General features: G+C 39.4%; 1 protein-coding gene across 1 annotated transcript in view; it reads left to right on the top strand.

Moving 5' to 3' along the window:
• Positions 1 to 16,653, top strand: part of cstpp1 (centriolar satellite-associated tubulin polyglutamylase complex regulator 1) — a 286,132-nt gene that overhangs the window by 253,219 nt on the left and 16,260 nt on the right. The window contains exon 6 of the mRNA XM_059975978.1: positions 15,818 to 16,004. Coding sequence (XP_059831961.1) covers positions 15,818 to 16,004 — 187 coding nt within the window. The remainder of the gene's footprint in view (positions 1 to 15,817; positions 16,005 to 16,653) is intronic.

The following is a 16,653-nucleotide window of genomic DNA, read 5'->3' as shown; positions in this document are numbered from 1 at the left end:
TAGTGCAATCCAAGTAATAGTTAGCCGACAGTTAACCAGCAGTCAACTGTTCAGCAAAGTGACCGCAGTAGGGAAAAAACTTCTCCAGTGCCTATTACTCTTAGTCTTAGGATACAGGTTATCCTTGGGTAACAAATATGTTCCACTTTTATAGGTCCAATATTCAATATTGCATCAAAAATACACAAAAGTAACTTATGGTTTTAACTATACCTCCACAGTATTGTAACAAGTAACACCAAAAGCACATAAGACTGATAAGAAGGAACAATTACCAAAAGTGGAGAGAGAAAGAGAGAGAAAACAAATTCTGTCATTCAAATGAACAAGCAGATATTATACTTTTGAATTTAATAACATTATGGGAGCGTGCTTACATATAGGGATTTTTTTTTTTAATTGTGACATCACTGGCATAACCTATGCCTAATGGTGTTTGAGAAAGTAGTGTGAGCTGTCTTCTCTACAAGCCTATTGAGGAATTGCAGGATGTAAACCAGTGATAATGCAGGACTGCTGATCTATTTCCAAGTTAATTGATGGTGTTTTCTTGGTGGTTTAGGTTATCATTTTGGGATGTTTTAGTAGAGTTATTAAAATGCATGCTGAGGCTAATAAACCAAAGAATCCCGGTTTGCTGTGATATTGAGACAGAAGTTTAGAATTAGGGTTGACATTTAGATTGTCGAGAGCAGGTCTCTATGAAGTTGTTGTATCTCCAAAGTGCTTTGGTATTGAGCAGCACTGACATGATGGATCAATAGGTAGCCCAGTTTCTCTGAACTCAGGTATGGCCTTACAATATACTGTATATGTAGTGTTACGAAGCCCCGTAACTGGGTCACTTACCAGCAAAGATAGAGAGGTCTGTTGAAGTCTGATGGTACTATTTTTTAAAGTATTTATTGATAAAGGGGCAGAAAAATAAGATTAATGCAAACATACAGATAATATACGTCGTCAATACTAAATCTAAAAGCGCGGATATAATAATAACCAATAAGAAATAGCTCTATCGTTGTCTAGGGGATAATGTATTGTCCGATGGAAATATAAAAGCCACTGTTAGTTCGCTCAAGCTACAGCGTTTTGGGTTTAAGAGAGAGACGGGTTAAACTTGCCCAGGTCTTTTATGATGCCAATCCTTTGAGTCGGGGGAGTTGGTTTCCCCGTTGTTAGCTAAAAGCCGATTTCCGTGGTACCAGCCATTGATCCCAGGCAACGGAACTGAACGCACGTGGCCTCCTTCAAATGGCTTCCGGCTTCCTGCTATTACGGGAGCGATAGTGTTTCTTCTGGTGCGTCTGAGGGGCTGTTCCCACAGGCCCTCTTTTATCCTGACTCGCAGGTCGCAGATGTCAATCAGGTTGGGGGTGATGCAATCCCTCCCTCAACCAGCCCACTTTACCTGAGGGCGTTCACGTAGCATAGTCTCCAATCCACAAATTCGCCTTCCGGAGACAATGGCCATGTCCTGTAGCTTTACATCGCCGGGGGAACGAGACATTCTGCACATCTCCCTCTCATTTCCTGGGCCCCCTGACCCAACCCAACAGTGATCTTGCGATTCTCACAAAGGAGGGGGCTGCAGGCATAACAGTAGATAATTTTAAGTAGGTAATTTTATCAAATTATGTATGCATATTTGTTTAATAATATCCATAAATATCTTTGGTACAGGGGTAATGCTTTAGATCAAATTATTAAGTGAAATATATGCATAGCATACATTTAGGAGTTTCAATGTTTCATTGTAACAGCAAAGTATTCATAGTGCCATATAGCATGAAACAGACCCTTCAGCCCATTGGGTCTGCACAATCCATAAGCTACTCATTTTTAAAAACTTTCATTTAGCAATACAATGCAGAGTAGGTCCTTACAGTCTTTCCAGCCACGTCGCCCCAGCAACCCCACAACTCCGATTAAGCCTAACCTAATCACAGCACAATTTACAATGACCAATTAACCTTTGGATTGTGGGAGGAGACCAGAGTACCTGGGGAAAACCCATGCGTTCCATGAGGGGGGCATACAGTCTCCGGCCAGGTAGCGCCAGAATTGAACTCCAAACTCTGGAACACCCTGAGCTGTAAAAGCATTACGCTAACCACAACTCTGACACCAATCCCATTCTCTTCAAGTCCACCCAGATTCTCCCACTCACTAACACACTAGGGGTAATTTAAAGTGGCCAATCTTTGGCATATTGCAAGAAACCAGAACACCAGGGGAAAATGCGAACTCCACAGAGACAATTGAATCCAGGTCTGCAGTTGCTCTGTTGCGTTACCCAAGATTTAAAAACTCTATTTCTTTATTTCTACGCTCTTCTACGCATAAACACTTTAACTGAACATATTTCAGAATGAGGATTGTAATCATTTGTTGACCTCTGCTGGATTTGATAAGAAAAACATTCCAGTGGTTGATAAGTTACTTTTTAGAATTGATATGACTGTTAAATCTAGGATAATATTATTTTAATGTGGATCAGATAAAGTTAGGAAACAAATAGGTAGAAAATATTGTTCTAAATAGATAAGTGCTGGAACAATTAATATTCCTAAGTTTTATTAATAATTTGGATACACGCAGCACTACAAACTGATTAGTGTATCCACAGTGGCAGGCTGGTCTTTAGACAGCAATCAGACAAAAGGAAGTTAATAAGCAACTGGAGAAGTTTGAATTAATAAAGGAGGACTGGCAAGAATTTACTTACTTAAGGGTATTGACTAATCTGATTGAATTTTCCAATAATGTAGTTAGTAGAGATTTATGAAGGTAATGCAATATATACCATCTGTATGGATTTTCCATAGGCATTTGACAGACTCCCATACAACAGGCTGATTAGCCAAACTATGGCCCACAGAACAGATGTATCAATGACAATACTTATTAAAAAAAATCAGCTAAAGATACAACATTGTGGTAGGCAGTTGTTTTCAGAACAAAGTATGATGGTCATTGTTATCAACACCTGAACCAGGTTCCTTTTTAATATCATGTTCTATTTGATATCCATTAATATGTCATGTTTTTGAGATTAGAGCAAGGAAGAAGATAGTGTTCTGTGCTGAGGCAATTGCTATTTGCCTGTATATTACTGACTGTAACTTGTATAAAATTTGCAGATGACATGAAGAGAGGTGGGGGAAACTTTGCTGCATGGCACAAGAGTATAGTACAGGTTGAAAAATGCCATTGGACTTCCAACGGGCTGATGAAATTTACTAGAGAAAGTAATGCTTTGGCAGAAAGAGTGAAGAGAGACTAGATAGATCATAGTTCCAAGGTTATGTAGGAACAAAAGACCTGGAGACATGCATAAATCTTTGAAAGATGCAGGGCATACTGGAGAGACTGGTTAGAATGGCATCCTGAGCTTCTTAAATAAAGGTACAGAGTAAAAAAAAAGTAGGGAGACTCCATCAGAATTTTATGATATTTATGGTTATGCCATAACTGGAGCTTAGTGTCCATTTCCAGTCAACCCACTTTAATAAAGATATAAAATCCCTGAAGCAAACACAGAAGTGATCCATTAATATGGTTACAGAGATGATGGATAGCCACCAAATGGTTAGACTGGAGAAGTTGCTGTTAATTGTTTCAGAGAGAGTGAGACGAGATTTGATAGGTCACTAGTTTAGATATGATAAATGGATAGAAGCTGTACCCATTGGTGAATGATTCATGAATTGGGGAAGGAATGCACAAAAGAAATAAGGAAATGCCAAAAAAACATTTTTTGCAAGGAGTGTTTTGCTCATGAATCCATTGCCTGTGGCAGTGGTGAAAACAGAGCCAGTCATGGATTTCAAAAGGAAATTGGATAGATAATTGAGGGAAAATAATTTACAGAGCTACCAAACATTGGAGGTGAATAAATGATTAAAACCAGAATCACTAGTCAGCAGTTAAAGTGCTAACATTGGGATTTATTTCTGGGTATACACATTACAAAAATAATGAAGTTATTTCATCTGTATATGCAACTTCTGCTACAGTCGAAGGACTGACTACATATCTGGTCTCCATGCTGACAAATGGATGTCAAAGCTGAAGTAAAGTTGTACAAACTTACAAGGATTCCACCGGAATGAAGAGATTATAGTTTCTCGGCATTATTGAACAGATTTAAAGCTTTTTTTTGATGCAAAAGAAGACCTGGAGGAAACCTAACAGTTGTTTGGAAATTGTGATTGAATGTTCAGGAAACTGCATTCAAATCCATGTAAATTGGATTTTTCTGTCTAATCGGTACATATTTTAATTGTCCGTCCTATTTTCTGTTGAGATCTTACCTGTGAAGCAATTGGACAGGGCGTCTCTCCAGGATTGTCCTCACTCTAATATTAATATTGTGTCTCCCTCATTCTTCCCACACTTAATGATATTGTCAGTGTGCATGGTACCAGTTACTTATAGGCAGAAATTAGATCAGTTCATGGTTTTCATTATTTATTGTGCTGACATACTCTTCAGTGCTGCTTGTCAAAGGTATGTAGCAGAGAGGTAGAGTTATCAACAAATATTTCTCAATTTTTTAAACCAGAGTTATATCTTCTTTCAGTTTCATCTTTTCAGGAGGAAGTAATCTTAGTCTAGACATCCTGCTGCCACAGCTATTATTCTTCAACCCTTGCAACATGTTATCAAATCTCCCCAGTGTTCCCTCTGGTGCATTCAAGCAATCATGGTGAACAGAACTCTAGCAGTGCCCTTAATTATCTTATGTATAATTCTAAAATTCCTCTCTAATTTTGTGTGCTATACCATCTTTTACATATCAAAATTGTTATCTTAATCAGGGTATCTACTACCTGTTATCTTCTGAGATTTGTAGATCTATACAAATATTTCTATCCCACCATTTGGGAAGTTTTTCCTTCCCAAAGGCACCAGCTCTCATTTCTCCATATTGAATCCTATTTCCCACTTTTGTGCCATGTAACTAGTCTATTAATATATTTCTGTAGCCTAGAACGTTCTTCCTCTCTGACAACGCAATCCCTATTATTGGCTTAGTTCTTATTCCAGTTCATTTATGTGGACACAAATAAATCAAGGACCTAGTACTGAGCCCTGAACAGCCTCACTCCATACAACCTCTTGACCCTAGTTAATGATGAACTTTTCTGCCACTGAACTGATTTTTAATTCCAATTTGTCACTCGAGTCAGCGGGCTTCTATTTTCATGATAAATTTAAGAGAAGCCAGATTAAAAACTGTACATTCATCAAAAGCTCCTTGTTACTTTCTTAAAAGCGTAAATTAAGTAAATTAAATATGATCTTCCGTATAATTTTGTGCTGATTGCCTTTGGTTGAAGTGTGTCTCCCTCAATAGAATCGGTTCAACAACTTGCCCACTACTGATGTAGTGTAGAATAACCTGCAATATAGTTATAGAATGAACTTGATTCTGATTCTGGGTTACTAGACCCATCCCTTTACCCCGCACTGTGTCTTTCTTTGCTGTTTTTTCAGGAGCCTAGGCAGTAGTTTACATAGATCTGGAAAGTGACCCATTTTCAAAAAATATCAGAACTCTTACTATTCAAGATTACTTATTATTTTCATTCGTTAGTACATGGGTGTAAGAGAGAACAAAATGATTGTTACTCTGGATCCGATGCAGCATTGTAAAAAAGACAAGAAGCATAAAGAATGCAATTAAAACACAATAAAAATGATAATGTAGTGGTGGCTGGGAGAGTGGTAGGCTGGGCTAATGCATAGAGGTGCTGATCAGCCTGATAGCTTCAGAGAAGTTACTGTTTTTGAGTTTGGTGATCATGAGTTGGATACTGCATAGCCTCTTCCCTGATTGAAGTAGGACAAACCATCCTTAAGCAGGGTGGGTGGGATCCTTCATGATAGATCTGCAAGGGTGTTGCCTGGATTGGGAAGCATGCCTTATGAGAATAGGTTGAGTGAACTCGGCCTTTTCTCCTTGGAGCAATGGAAGATGAGAGGTGACCTGATAGAGGTGTACAAGCTAATGACAGGCATCGATCACGTGGATAGTCAGAGGCTTTTCCCCAGGGCTGAAATGGCTAGCACGAGAGGGCACAGTTTTAAGGTCCTTGGAAGTAGGTACAGAGGAGATATCAGGGGTAGGTTTTTTACTCAGCGAGTGGTGAGTGTGTGGAATGGGCTGCCAGCGGCGGCGGTGGAGGCAAAAATAAAAGGGTTTAAGAGACTCCTGGATGGCTACATGGAGCTTAGGAAAATAGAGGGCTATGGGTAAAGCCTAGGTAGTTCTAAGGTAGGGACGTTCAGCACAGCTTTGTGGGTCGAAGAGCCTGTAGTCTGCTGTAGGTTTTCTATGTTTCTATATTGCTGACTTTCTCAGGCACCTTTCTGTAACGTGTCCTTGCTTGTTACAGAACATGCTGGTGCCAGTGATGCACTGGGCAGTTTTAGCTACATGTTGTAACCCCCCTGCCCCCCCTGCCCCCTCCTTCCTCTCCCCCACTCCCCCTCTCCCTCACCCCTCACCCCCTCCCCTCCCGTCTCTCCCTCCTCTCTCCCCATATGCCCTCTTTCTCTATGCTCTTCACTATGCTCTCTCTATTTCTCCTTGCTCTCTCTTTGCTTCTCTCACCTCTCTTTCTCTGCCTTCCCTCCCTCTCCCTCCATACTCTCCCACTCTCTCTGTCCTCTCCCACTCTCTCTCTATTCCTCCTTCTCCCTCCATACTACCCCACTCTCTCTCTGTCCTCTCCCACTCTCTTGCTATCCCTCCCTCTCCCTCGCCCTCCATACTCTCCCACTCTCGCTATCTCCTTTTCTACCCCTCTCCCCCTCTCTATTCCTCTCCCTCTCTCGCTCCCTCTGTCCCTGTCTCTCTATCTCTATCCCTCTTCCTCTCTATACCTCCCCTCTCCTTCTCCCTCTCCCTCTTTATCCCTATCCCACATATCAAGTTTCCTCAATCAATAGCAACTTTTGATTTAAGCATCATTCTTGTCACTCAAGCCCCTAATCTCAGTTGACTCTCTCAAAGAAGCACGGAGAGAGAGTATGAACTGTCCTTGTAAATCAGGTGAGATGTTAAGCTCCTGTCGTTCATCTCACATGAAAGTTGAATAGATTGTAAAACTATTTTGAAGAGCAGAGGCAACTTCCTCTCAAAATTTATCCTTCAAAAATTGTTCCAGTCCCAATAACAGATTATCTGGCCACTAATAATTTGGCAGGAATGTATGTATCCCTGCACAATTGTAGGGGTTATAGTCCAAAAGCACTTAATTAACTCAACAATATTTTGAGATATCCTAAATTCATGGAAGTTGCTGAAGTTTCTTCACATTACACCACTAATTTTAGTTTGAGTGTGATTCAGTTGCTTTGACTAAAAAAGAAGGGGAAACCAGGGAATTGTTGACCTATTGGTCTAACGGCTGTTGTCAAAATATAATATTTAATTAACAGAGGACTGTCTAAACAGTTTGTAAATTTTGTTCTGATTAGAGACAGTAAGCCTGGAAATGTAAAGGGCATGTCTTTCTAATGAATCTGATGCAAGACTAGAAGCTACAGACATCTAATTGAATGGTAGAACTCTAAAGGAAACTAAATGACCTAGGCCTGTTCCTAACTTAGCTGCTTAATTGGGAATCCTCTAATAGGCCTCAAAGTTAAACTGGATAAGAATAGAAAACATGTTTAATTTTGCCTATTCACATTGGAAAATGAAGTAATCAGGTAAATCATTAAAGCTGTTTAATATATATAACTTAGAGGAGAAAATAAATAATATGGTATCCCTTTCATAAACTAAGATAAGCAGAGAAATATAATCTATTATCCTCCTGATGCTCAATCTTCAGTTAAGTCCATATCTTCACTCTTTGAAGTGGTTAAGATCACGTGAAACAAAATTCGCTTAGATCTTTTCAACACCTATCATGGACTTTATACTCCCAAAGCGCTCATAGACATGTTGGCAAACAAAACTTGATATTTACTCATATAAAGATGGGCGGTAAGAAACATTTTAAAGACTTAAGAAGGAAATCCTGGACTTTGGAAATAGAGATCATAGTTAGCAATTGAAACGAGAGATGTTCAAGAGTATTTTAGATAGGATTGTGCTTTCATAAAGGGTTCATTAGTAGCCCAGTAGTTAAGGGGCTTATTTTATCAAGAATGACACTTGGATCTTAATTCTAAGCAAAAGAAACTCTTGTGTTTGCTTTGGAATTAAAAGGTATGACAGTAAGCAAACAATGCATAATATTTAAAGAATTGATGTATTTCAACTCTTAATTACACAATTCACAACAAAAGTATAACACTTTTAAAGCAGCTAAAACCAAGTGAGGAGATGATCCGGCCATGCCCAACAGAAAGGTAAAGACAGTATTATCTTAAAAGGAAAATCTTGAAATATTGATGACAGATGAAGAAGTCTCGAGATTGAAAATATTTCAGAATTTCACAAAAGGAAGAACGAGAAACTGAATAAGAAAGAACTAGAATACAAAAGTCATCCAATGAGAAAGGGTATCAAAAAACTCAGCAAAAATGGCGGCTTCCTTATAGACTGGGAAAGGAGAAATCTCATAAGGTAATACGGAATTGGTAGAGAAATTAAACAAATATCTTAAGATGCAGAAACCCTGTGAAGTATTGGTGGTAGAACTCGTACTACTCTAACAAATTGCATCATTGCATGGTATGGAAATGCTGTGCGGAGGACGGGCTGGTAGTCAAACCTTTCCAATGTAACACTGGCACCAGCCTATCTGCTATCAAGGATATACAGATACAGATATACAGAAAGGTACCGAAAAAGGGCCAGTAACATCATGAAGCATACCACCTACCACGCTCATGGACTGGTCGTCCCACTTCCATCAGGGAGGAGGCTATGTAGCATCCACGCCAGGACCACCAGACTCAAAAAGAAGATACTATTCCCAAGAAGTACGGCTGATCAACACTTCCACCCACTAACCCACCCCTCCAAGCCCCAACCACCACTACTTAATCATTTCCTGTCAGTCACCTTATAGACAGACACTACTGTCACTTTATGGACATACAATCAATCTATGTATGTAAACTATCTTACGTATTTATATTTATTGTGCTTTTTATTATTACGTTCTTTATCTTACTGTTTTTGTGTCACATTGGACTAGCTTGATGTCAAGTACTAAATTCTAGAACTAAATGATAGCAGTACACTCAACAAAACTGGATTTGGCAGGGAGCTTTGGTTTAAGAAACAAATATGTTGTTTTTTTTGAGTAGTGGAAAGGATGAGAGTAGACTTGTAGATAAGTTATATAGAGATTTTCAGGAAGTCTTTGATAAGGTGTCACTTGAGGTAATGAAACAAAATTGGAAAAATGAGTTGTTGTGGATAACTTTCTGGTGTGGATTTAGATTTGGTTAATGGACAGAAAATATAGCAGGATTAGACGATCATTTTCAGGTTTGTACACTGTGACTACTTTGGTACCACAGGAATCATTGCTTGGGCCCTCACTTTCCACTACCTATATTAATAATTTTAATGAGTGAGGAAGTTTAATGCATCTAAATTTTCTGATGATATTGTAGTGCAAAGCAGTGTTGGTTGTGAGGAGGATGGCTCCAGGATACACGTAAAGTGAAGAAAACAAACAGCTGGAAGAATTCACTGTCCTGACAAAGGGTCTTGGCCCGAAACATTGACAGTGCTTCTCCCTATAGATGCTGCCTGGCCTGCTGCATTCCATCAGCATTTTGTGTGTGTTGTTGTTTGAATTTCCAGCATCTGCAGATTTCCTCGTGTTTGCTGGAAAAATTCAGTGGGTCAGACAGCATCCAAGGAGGAAAGTAGATGGTCAGCATTTTGGGTTGAAACTCTATATCAGGACAGAGTATGTTGAGGGAAGATAGCCAGTTTAAAGAGGTAAGGCAGGAGCTGCCAGGTGATAGTGGCACTAGGTGAAGTGCCAGATGGAACCAGATGTGGGAAGGAATAGGGAAGGTAGAGAGAAAAATAAGTGGGTAAGTGTGGAATGATAGATAGAATCATTTAGGGTTGCAAATCTAGGTAATGAGTGTAAGTGGAGGGTGTTGGAGGTTATGGAAAAAGAAAAGATGAACAGAGGCTATGGGTAGACCAGCAGGAGTGAGAAAGGAACACGGGGGGGGGGGGGGGTTACATGAAAATAGAAAATTCAATGTTCATACAACTGGGATGTAGGCTACCCAGGTGGAATAAGAAGTTTTGTTTTTCTAATTTGCTTTTGACTTCACTCTGGCAATGGAGAAGACCAAGAACATGCAAGCAGCTGAGGAAGTGGGAAGGGAGTTGAAATGATGTGCCACCAGAAGTTCAAGATGTCTGTTGTGCACTGAGCACAGTTGACTGCAAAATAGTTGCTTAGTCCATGCTTAGTTTTGCTGATGTCAAGGGGACCACAGTGCTAGGACAGAATGCAATAAATGAGGATAGAGGAGGTGCCCCTGAATCTCTGCTTCAACTGGAAGGGTTGTTTAAAGTCCCTAAGAGGTTTTGAGGAAGAAGATAAAAGATGGGGAGAGAGGAAGACATGACTGGTATGACTGAGATCTCATGGCAGCTGGTGAACATGATACCTGAAAGAGGTGGCTGGTTGGGGAGGGGGGGAGGAGGTGGAGGGAAATTAATGAAACTATATCTCTACTCTGTCTTGCCATGATTAAAACAGATGTCCAAAAAATGGAGAAGATGCAATGAGGGTTCCTTCAGTTACAATAGTGGGGAAGCTACATTTCCTGTAGAAGGAAGGTATTTCAAGAAGATTGGAACAGAAAGCCTCACCTTCAGAACAGATGTGGGAGAGATGAAGAAACTGACAAGGGGGATAGCATCATTACAGAGACAGGATGAGGAGAGCTGTTGTTATGGTAGCTGTGGCAATTAGTGCGTTCATACAGATATCAATGAATATTTTGCCTCCTGAGCTGGAGACAGAGATCCAGAAAAACGAGAGAACACGAGATTCTGAAGTAAGACATTAAGACCATAAAACATAGGAGCAGAATTAGGGCGTTCGGCTCATCGAGTAGCTCCATAATTCCATCATTGCCGATTTATAATCCCTCTCAGTACCATTCTTCCGTCATCTCCACATAATCTTTGACACTCTGACTAATGGAGAATCTATCAACCTCTTTAAATACACTCAGTAACTTCCCTCCACAGCAGTCTGAGGCAATGACTTCTGCAGATTCACCACCCTTTAAAGAAATTCCTCCTCATCTCTGTTCAAAATGGAAGTCCCTCTATTCTGAGGCCTACCCTCTGGTTCTAGACTCTCCCACTATCAGAAATGTCCACTCTGTCCTGGTCTTTCAATATTCAATAGGTCTCAATAAGATTCCCTCCCCCCCCACCCCCGACCATCACCATTCTGCTAAACTCCAGTGACTACAGGTCCAGAGCCATCAAATGCTCCTCATGCATTAGCCCTTTCATCCTCAGATCAATTCTCGTGAACGTCAGTGGACCCTCTACAATGCCAGAACATCTTTTAGGTAAGGGGTCCAAACTGCTCACAATACTCCAAGTGTGGTTTGACAAATGCCTTACATTCTCAGCATTACATTCTTGCTCTTATATTCTAGTTCTCTCAAAATGAATGCTAACATTGTAGTTGCCATCCTTACCAGCAACTTAACCTGCGTGCTAACCTTTAGGGTATCCTGCACAAAGGCTCCGAAGTCATTTGTAACTCTGAATTTTTAATTTTCTCCCCATTTTGGAAGTAGTCTAATCTTTCCGCTAAAATGCTTGGCCGTGCACTTCCCGACACTGTATTCCATCTGACACTTCTTTGCCCATTCTCTCAATCTGTTTAAGTCCTTCTGCAAACACCCTGTTTCCTCAATACTACCTACACCCTACCTATCTTTGTATCATCCGCAAACTTGGCCACAAAGCCATCAATCCCTTCATCCAAATTATTAACGTATAACATGAGAAAAGCGGTCCCAATAATGACCTCTGCAGAGCACCAGCAATCACTAGTAATGTTCCCTCTAACATTTGCGCGTGTGCGCGCACACTTTTCTTTGCTACTAGCGCACAAAAAGGTTGTCACCTTCTACCTCATTGGCATGTTAAGTATATTTCACGATAGTACACAATCATATTTCCTTTTCTGTTTTCTGATGCGAAAAGTGTTGACAATGTGGAGTTTGTGATGATTTGTCTGCAGATTTTAGAACTGTTTTGTTGAAGCTTTTTTATTGAAGAAATTATGGATTCACAATGTCAAATTCCAAAGAAGCAAAGGACATGAAGTGCAAAGAAACTGCTAGTTTATTAAAAGTGGAATGGATTAATGAAACAGTAGAAACTTCTACCATGAGTCAGGAACGTGCAGCTACGAGAAATATTTATTATACTTATTAAATATAATACTATATTTATTATATAGCAACTGGTATTACCTGTGTGTATTGTCGTAGTGCAAAAGTTGCTGGAGAATTTGCAAGTGGGAAGAAGTGGAGTGATATTTGGAAACTTGAAGTTTTAAAGTGTCATTTAGCATGCTCATCACATGTGGACAGGGCACAAAAGCTCCAGCGAGAAAATCCTTGAATACCCACTACAGGCCTGCTATGTATCTTTTGTGAGAGTGCAGATAAACAAGAGTGAAAATAATCAAACCCAGAGGAGATCAAAGTTCTTATTGGCAGTGTTTTGCTAGGTGTTAAAATGAACACCTCTATATATAAAGTTCAGTGTGCAAAAAGTGGGCAAAAAGTTGCACAGCACAAGATTTCTGTGCACACTTGTCTTTACAAGTTAGAGGGAACATTGGTCACTGGCAGCCAAGCAGCAAAGGCCCCCTTTATTCCCACTCTTTGCCTCTTGACAATCAGCCAATCTTCTGTCTATGCTAGTATCTGTCCTGTAATACCATGGGCTGTTTTGCTAAGCAACCTCATGTGCAGCACCTTCTCAAAGGCCTTCTGAAATAAACAAAATCTATTGACTTTTCTTTGTCCAGCCCACCTGTTATTTCCTCAAAGAATTCCAACAGATTTGTCAAATAAAATTTCCTCTTAAGGAAACCATGCTGACTTTGGCCTATTTTATCATGTGCCTCCAAGTACCCCCAAAGCCTCATCCTTAATAATGGATTCCAACATCTTTCCAACCATGAAAGTCAAGCTAATTGACATATAATTTATTTTCATCTGCCTCCCTCCCTTCTTGAAGAGTGGAGTGACACTTACAATTTTCCAGTCCTCTGGAACCTTTCCAGAATCCAGTGATCTTTGAAATCTCATTACTAATGCCTCCATAATCTCTTCAGCTACCTCTTTCAGAACCCTGAGGTGTAGTCCATCTGGTCCAGGTGCCTTATATCCCTTCAGATCTTTCAGCTTCCCAAGCACTTTCTCCTTAGTAATGACAACTATACTCATATCTGCCCCTGACACTTGAAATTCTGGCATACTACTAGTGTCTTCCACATCAAGCCTGATGCAAAATACTTAAGTTCATCCGCCATTTCTTTGTCTCCCATTACTATGTCTCCAGTGACATTTTCCAGTGGTCCAATATCCAGTCTTGCCTCTTTTTCACTCTTTATATATCTGAAAAAAACGTTTAGTGACTCTTTTATATTATTGGCTAGCATGCCTTTCATCATTTCTTTCCTTATGGCTTTCTTAGTTCTATTCTGTTGGTTTTTAAAAGCTTCACAATCCTCTAACTTCCCACTATTTTTTTGTTACATTAAAGCCCTCTCTTTTCTTTTTATGCTGTCTTGGACCTACCTTGTTAGCCATGGTTGCCTCATCCTCTCTTTAGAATACTTCTTCTTTGGGATGTATCTATCTTGCACCTTGCAAATTGCCCCCAGAAGTTCCAGCCATTGTTGTCCTGCCATCACCCCAGCTAGTGACCCCTTCCAATCAACCTTGGCCAGTTCCTCTCTCATGCCTCTGTAATTCCCTTTACTACATTGTAATAGTAATAAATCTAACTTTATCTTTTCCCCTCAAGCTACAAGGTGAATTCTATCATATGATCACTATCTCCTCAAAGTTCCTTTACCTTAAGTTGTCTAAGCAAGTCTGGTTCATTACACAACAATGGCAAGCTGCTGTAAAAAGCCATTTCATAGGCATTCTACAAATTCCCCCTTTTGGGATCCAGAACCACCTTGTTTTTTCTAATCTACCTGCGTATTGAAATCCCCCTTTACTATTGTAAAATTGACCTTTTTATATGCCTTTTCCATCTCCCATTATACTTTATATCCCACAAGCTGGCCACGGTTCAGTGGCTTGTATATAACCCATCAGGATCTTTTTACCCTACTTCTTCAGATCCTATGTCATCCTCTTTCTAATGATTTGATTTAATTTTTTACCAACATTTCACCCCATCCCCTCCATCTAGCAACCTGTTCTTTCAATATAGATGCTGGAAATCTTAAGCCACATACAAAAGAAAATACTGAGGAATTCAGCGAGTCAAGCAGCATCTATAAAGGAATAAACAATCGACATTTCTGGCTGTTTATGATATCCAGATGAGAAGTCTCAGTCTGAAACATCAGTTGTTTAGTTCCCTCTATAAATGCTGCATGATTTGCTGAGTTCCTCCAACATTTTGTGTGTGTTGGAGAGAAGTATCGAAGTGTCCAAGTGAATTTGAGAGCAAGATGAAAGCTAGTACCAAAATCTGGTTAAACTGACAATTAAAAAAGCAGAGGAGAAAGTAGGTATTTTTTAAATGATGGAAGATTGAAAAGTGTTGGTGTTCAGAGGGAGCTGGGAGCTTGCTCATGTTCATGATTCACTGCATGTTAATTTGTGGGTACCGCAAACAATTTGGAAAACAAATAGTTTATTGCACAAGGATTTGAATACAAGGGGAATTATGTTTTAGTCAAATTATGTGGAGCCTTGATTAAACTGTGGGGTGGTGTACAAGCCTGATTTCCTTTCAGGAGGAAGGATATACTTGCAATGTAGAGGATGATGCCTGATGTTGATAGACTAAACAGACTGGGCATGTACACTGTTGATTGCAGAATGTGAGAGGTGATATCACTGGATGTAGAGATAACATTTTCCTTAACTGATGTGTGCAGAATCAGGATTCAATCTCAGAAAGGGGGTGATTATTCACTACTGGGACGAGAAAAGATTACTTCAAGCATAGTGTAGTGAATGTTTGAAATTCAAGGCCCCAAGAGCACTGTGTAGACTCAGAGGCTAAGTCTGTTTAAGACAGACTGATAGAATTCGCATAATCATAGAACTGAGGGATATTGGGTTAATACAGGAAAGTGATGCCAAAGTAAAAGATAGTCTCACTGAATGATAGAGCAAGCTTTGAATGACCTTTTCCGGCTCTATTTCTTGTGCTCATATGTTTGGAAGGCTGACATTGAAGAAATATCCTATCTCCCTACTACAGTTGGAGCAGAATACAGAGGTAGAGAGCTGCAAGGTCCTGGATGGATTTCAAAATTAGGCAAGAAGTTTAAAAAAAATGTGGTGAATGGCTTGCTCTCTTTGTTAATTTGGGATTTGATTAGTTCATTAGAAGGTTGCATTACTGTTTAATTGTAATGTACAGTTTGAAACTATAACAATGGGGCCATTTTGTATTAATTTATGAGAAATATGCTCATCGGACACTTTTCAGAATGTATTTTTATACTGTGTTACATGTCTTCTACACCTCAAACCAGAAACCATGTGTTTTTTTTGTACATGTGATTCAATAATACTTTACTGCAGTACTCATGAACAAAATTATTCAGCTTGAATTATTTTCAATATACAGAATTTCTGGAAAGCGTTGCTACGATTTATGAAGATCTCCATCTGGGAAAGAGTCCAAATACTGTGATTGTGCCAACTTCTTCAATTGAACAATCACAGTCACCTCTTGATTCACCAACTCAAGAGGGTGTTGATGCATCCCAGTTTTATGACTGTTTGGAAACACTCTGTGATAGGTATAAGCACAGGTAAATATTATCTTTCTAATAGTTTTTTGTGACTGTTGCATATACTTATTCAATTATTTAAATCATGGTTATCCAGCTATCAATCATTTTTTCTTTTTTATTGTCACAAGCATTTACATTGGCCTCCAAGAATCTCAAACTGATTTATACTTGGTCATTATTTGTGGCTGAACCGGTAGAGCAGATTGTCTGAATTGTTTTTTAGTTGTAATTCACTGGTCATGTTACTTCCTTCAAAATTCACGTGCAACATCCAGGACTGTGCAAACAGTATTGAATAATCAGGAATATTGAGAAAAAATTTGCAAAATTACAATGCAGGGCCAATCTCACAATAATACCAAACTCACAATTCCTTTTGATACAAATTCTAATTTTTTTTTTACTTTTCCAGTCTATTGTCTTCTTTGAAATGGTTTAATGCCCTAACTATTTCACTCATTGTATAAGTTTGTCTCTAAATTCTCTCATGTTCCCCCAATAGCAGCAAGGACACTGAGCAGCAGAACAGTAGGCAGATCTTGGGAAGGTGCAAAAAAAAATAGGGTTGTCGCCATGGGTGATTTCAACTTCCCTAATATTGATTGGCACCTCCTTAGTGCAAAGGATTAAATGAGGCAGAATTTGTTAGATGTGTCAGAAAGGTTTT

The sequence above is a fragment of the Hypanus sabinus genome, chromosome 7, assembly GCF_030144855.1.
Source record: "Hypanus sabinus isolate sHypSab1 chromosome 7, sHypSab1.hap1, whole genome shotgun sequence".
Lineage (NCBI taxonomy): Eukaryota > Metazoa > Chordata > Chondrichthyes > Myliobatiformes > Dasyatidae > Hypanus > Hypanus sabinus.
Note: the sequence above shows the minus strand (reverse complement) of the source record. Positions and strands in the feature narration are given on the sequence as shown.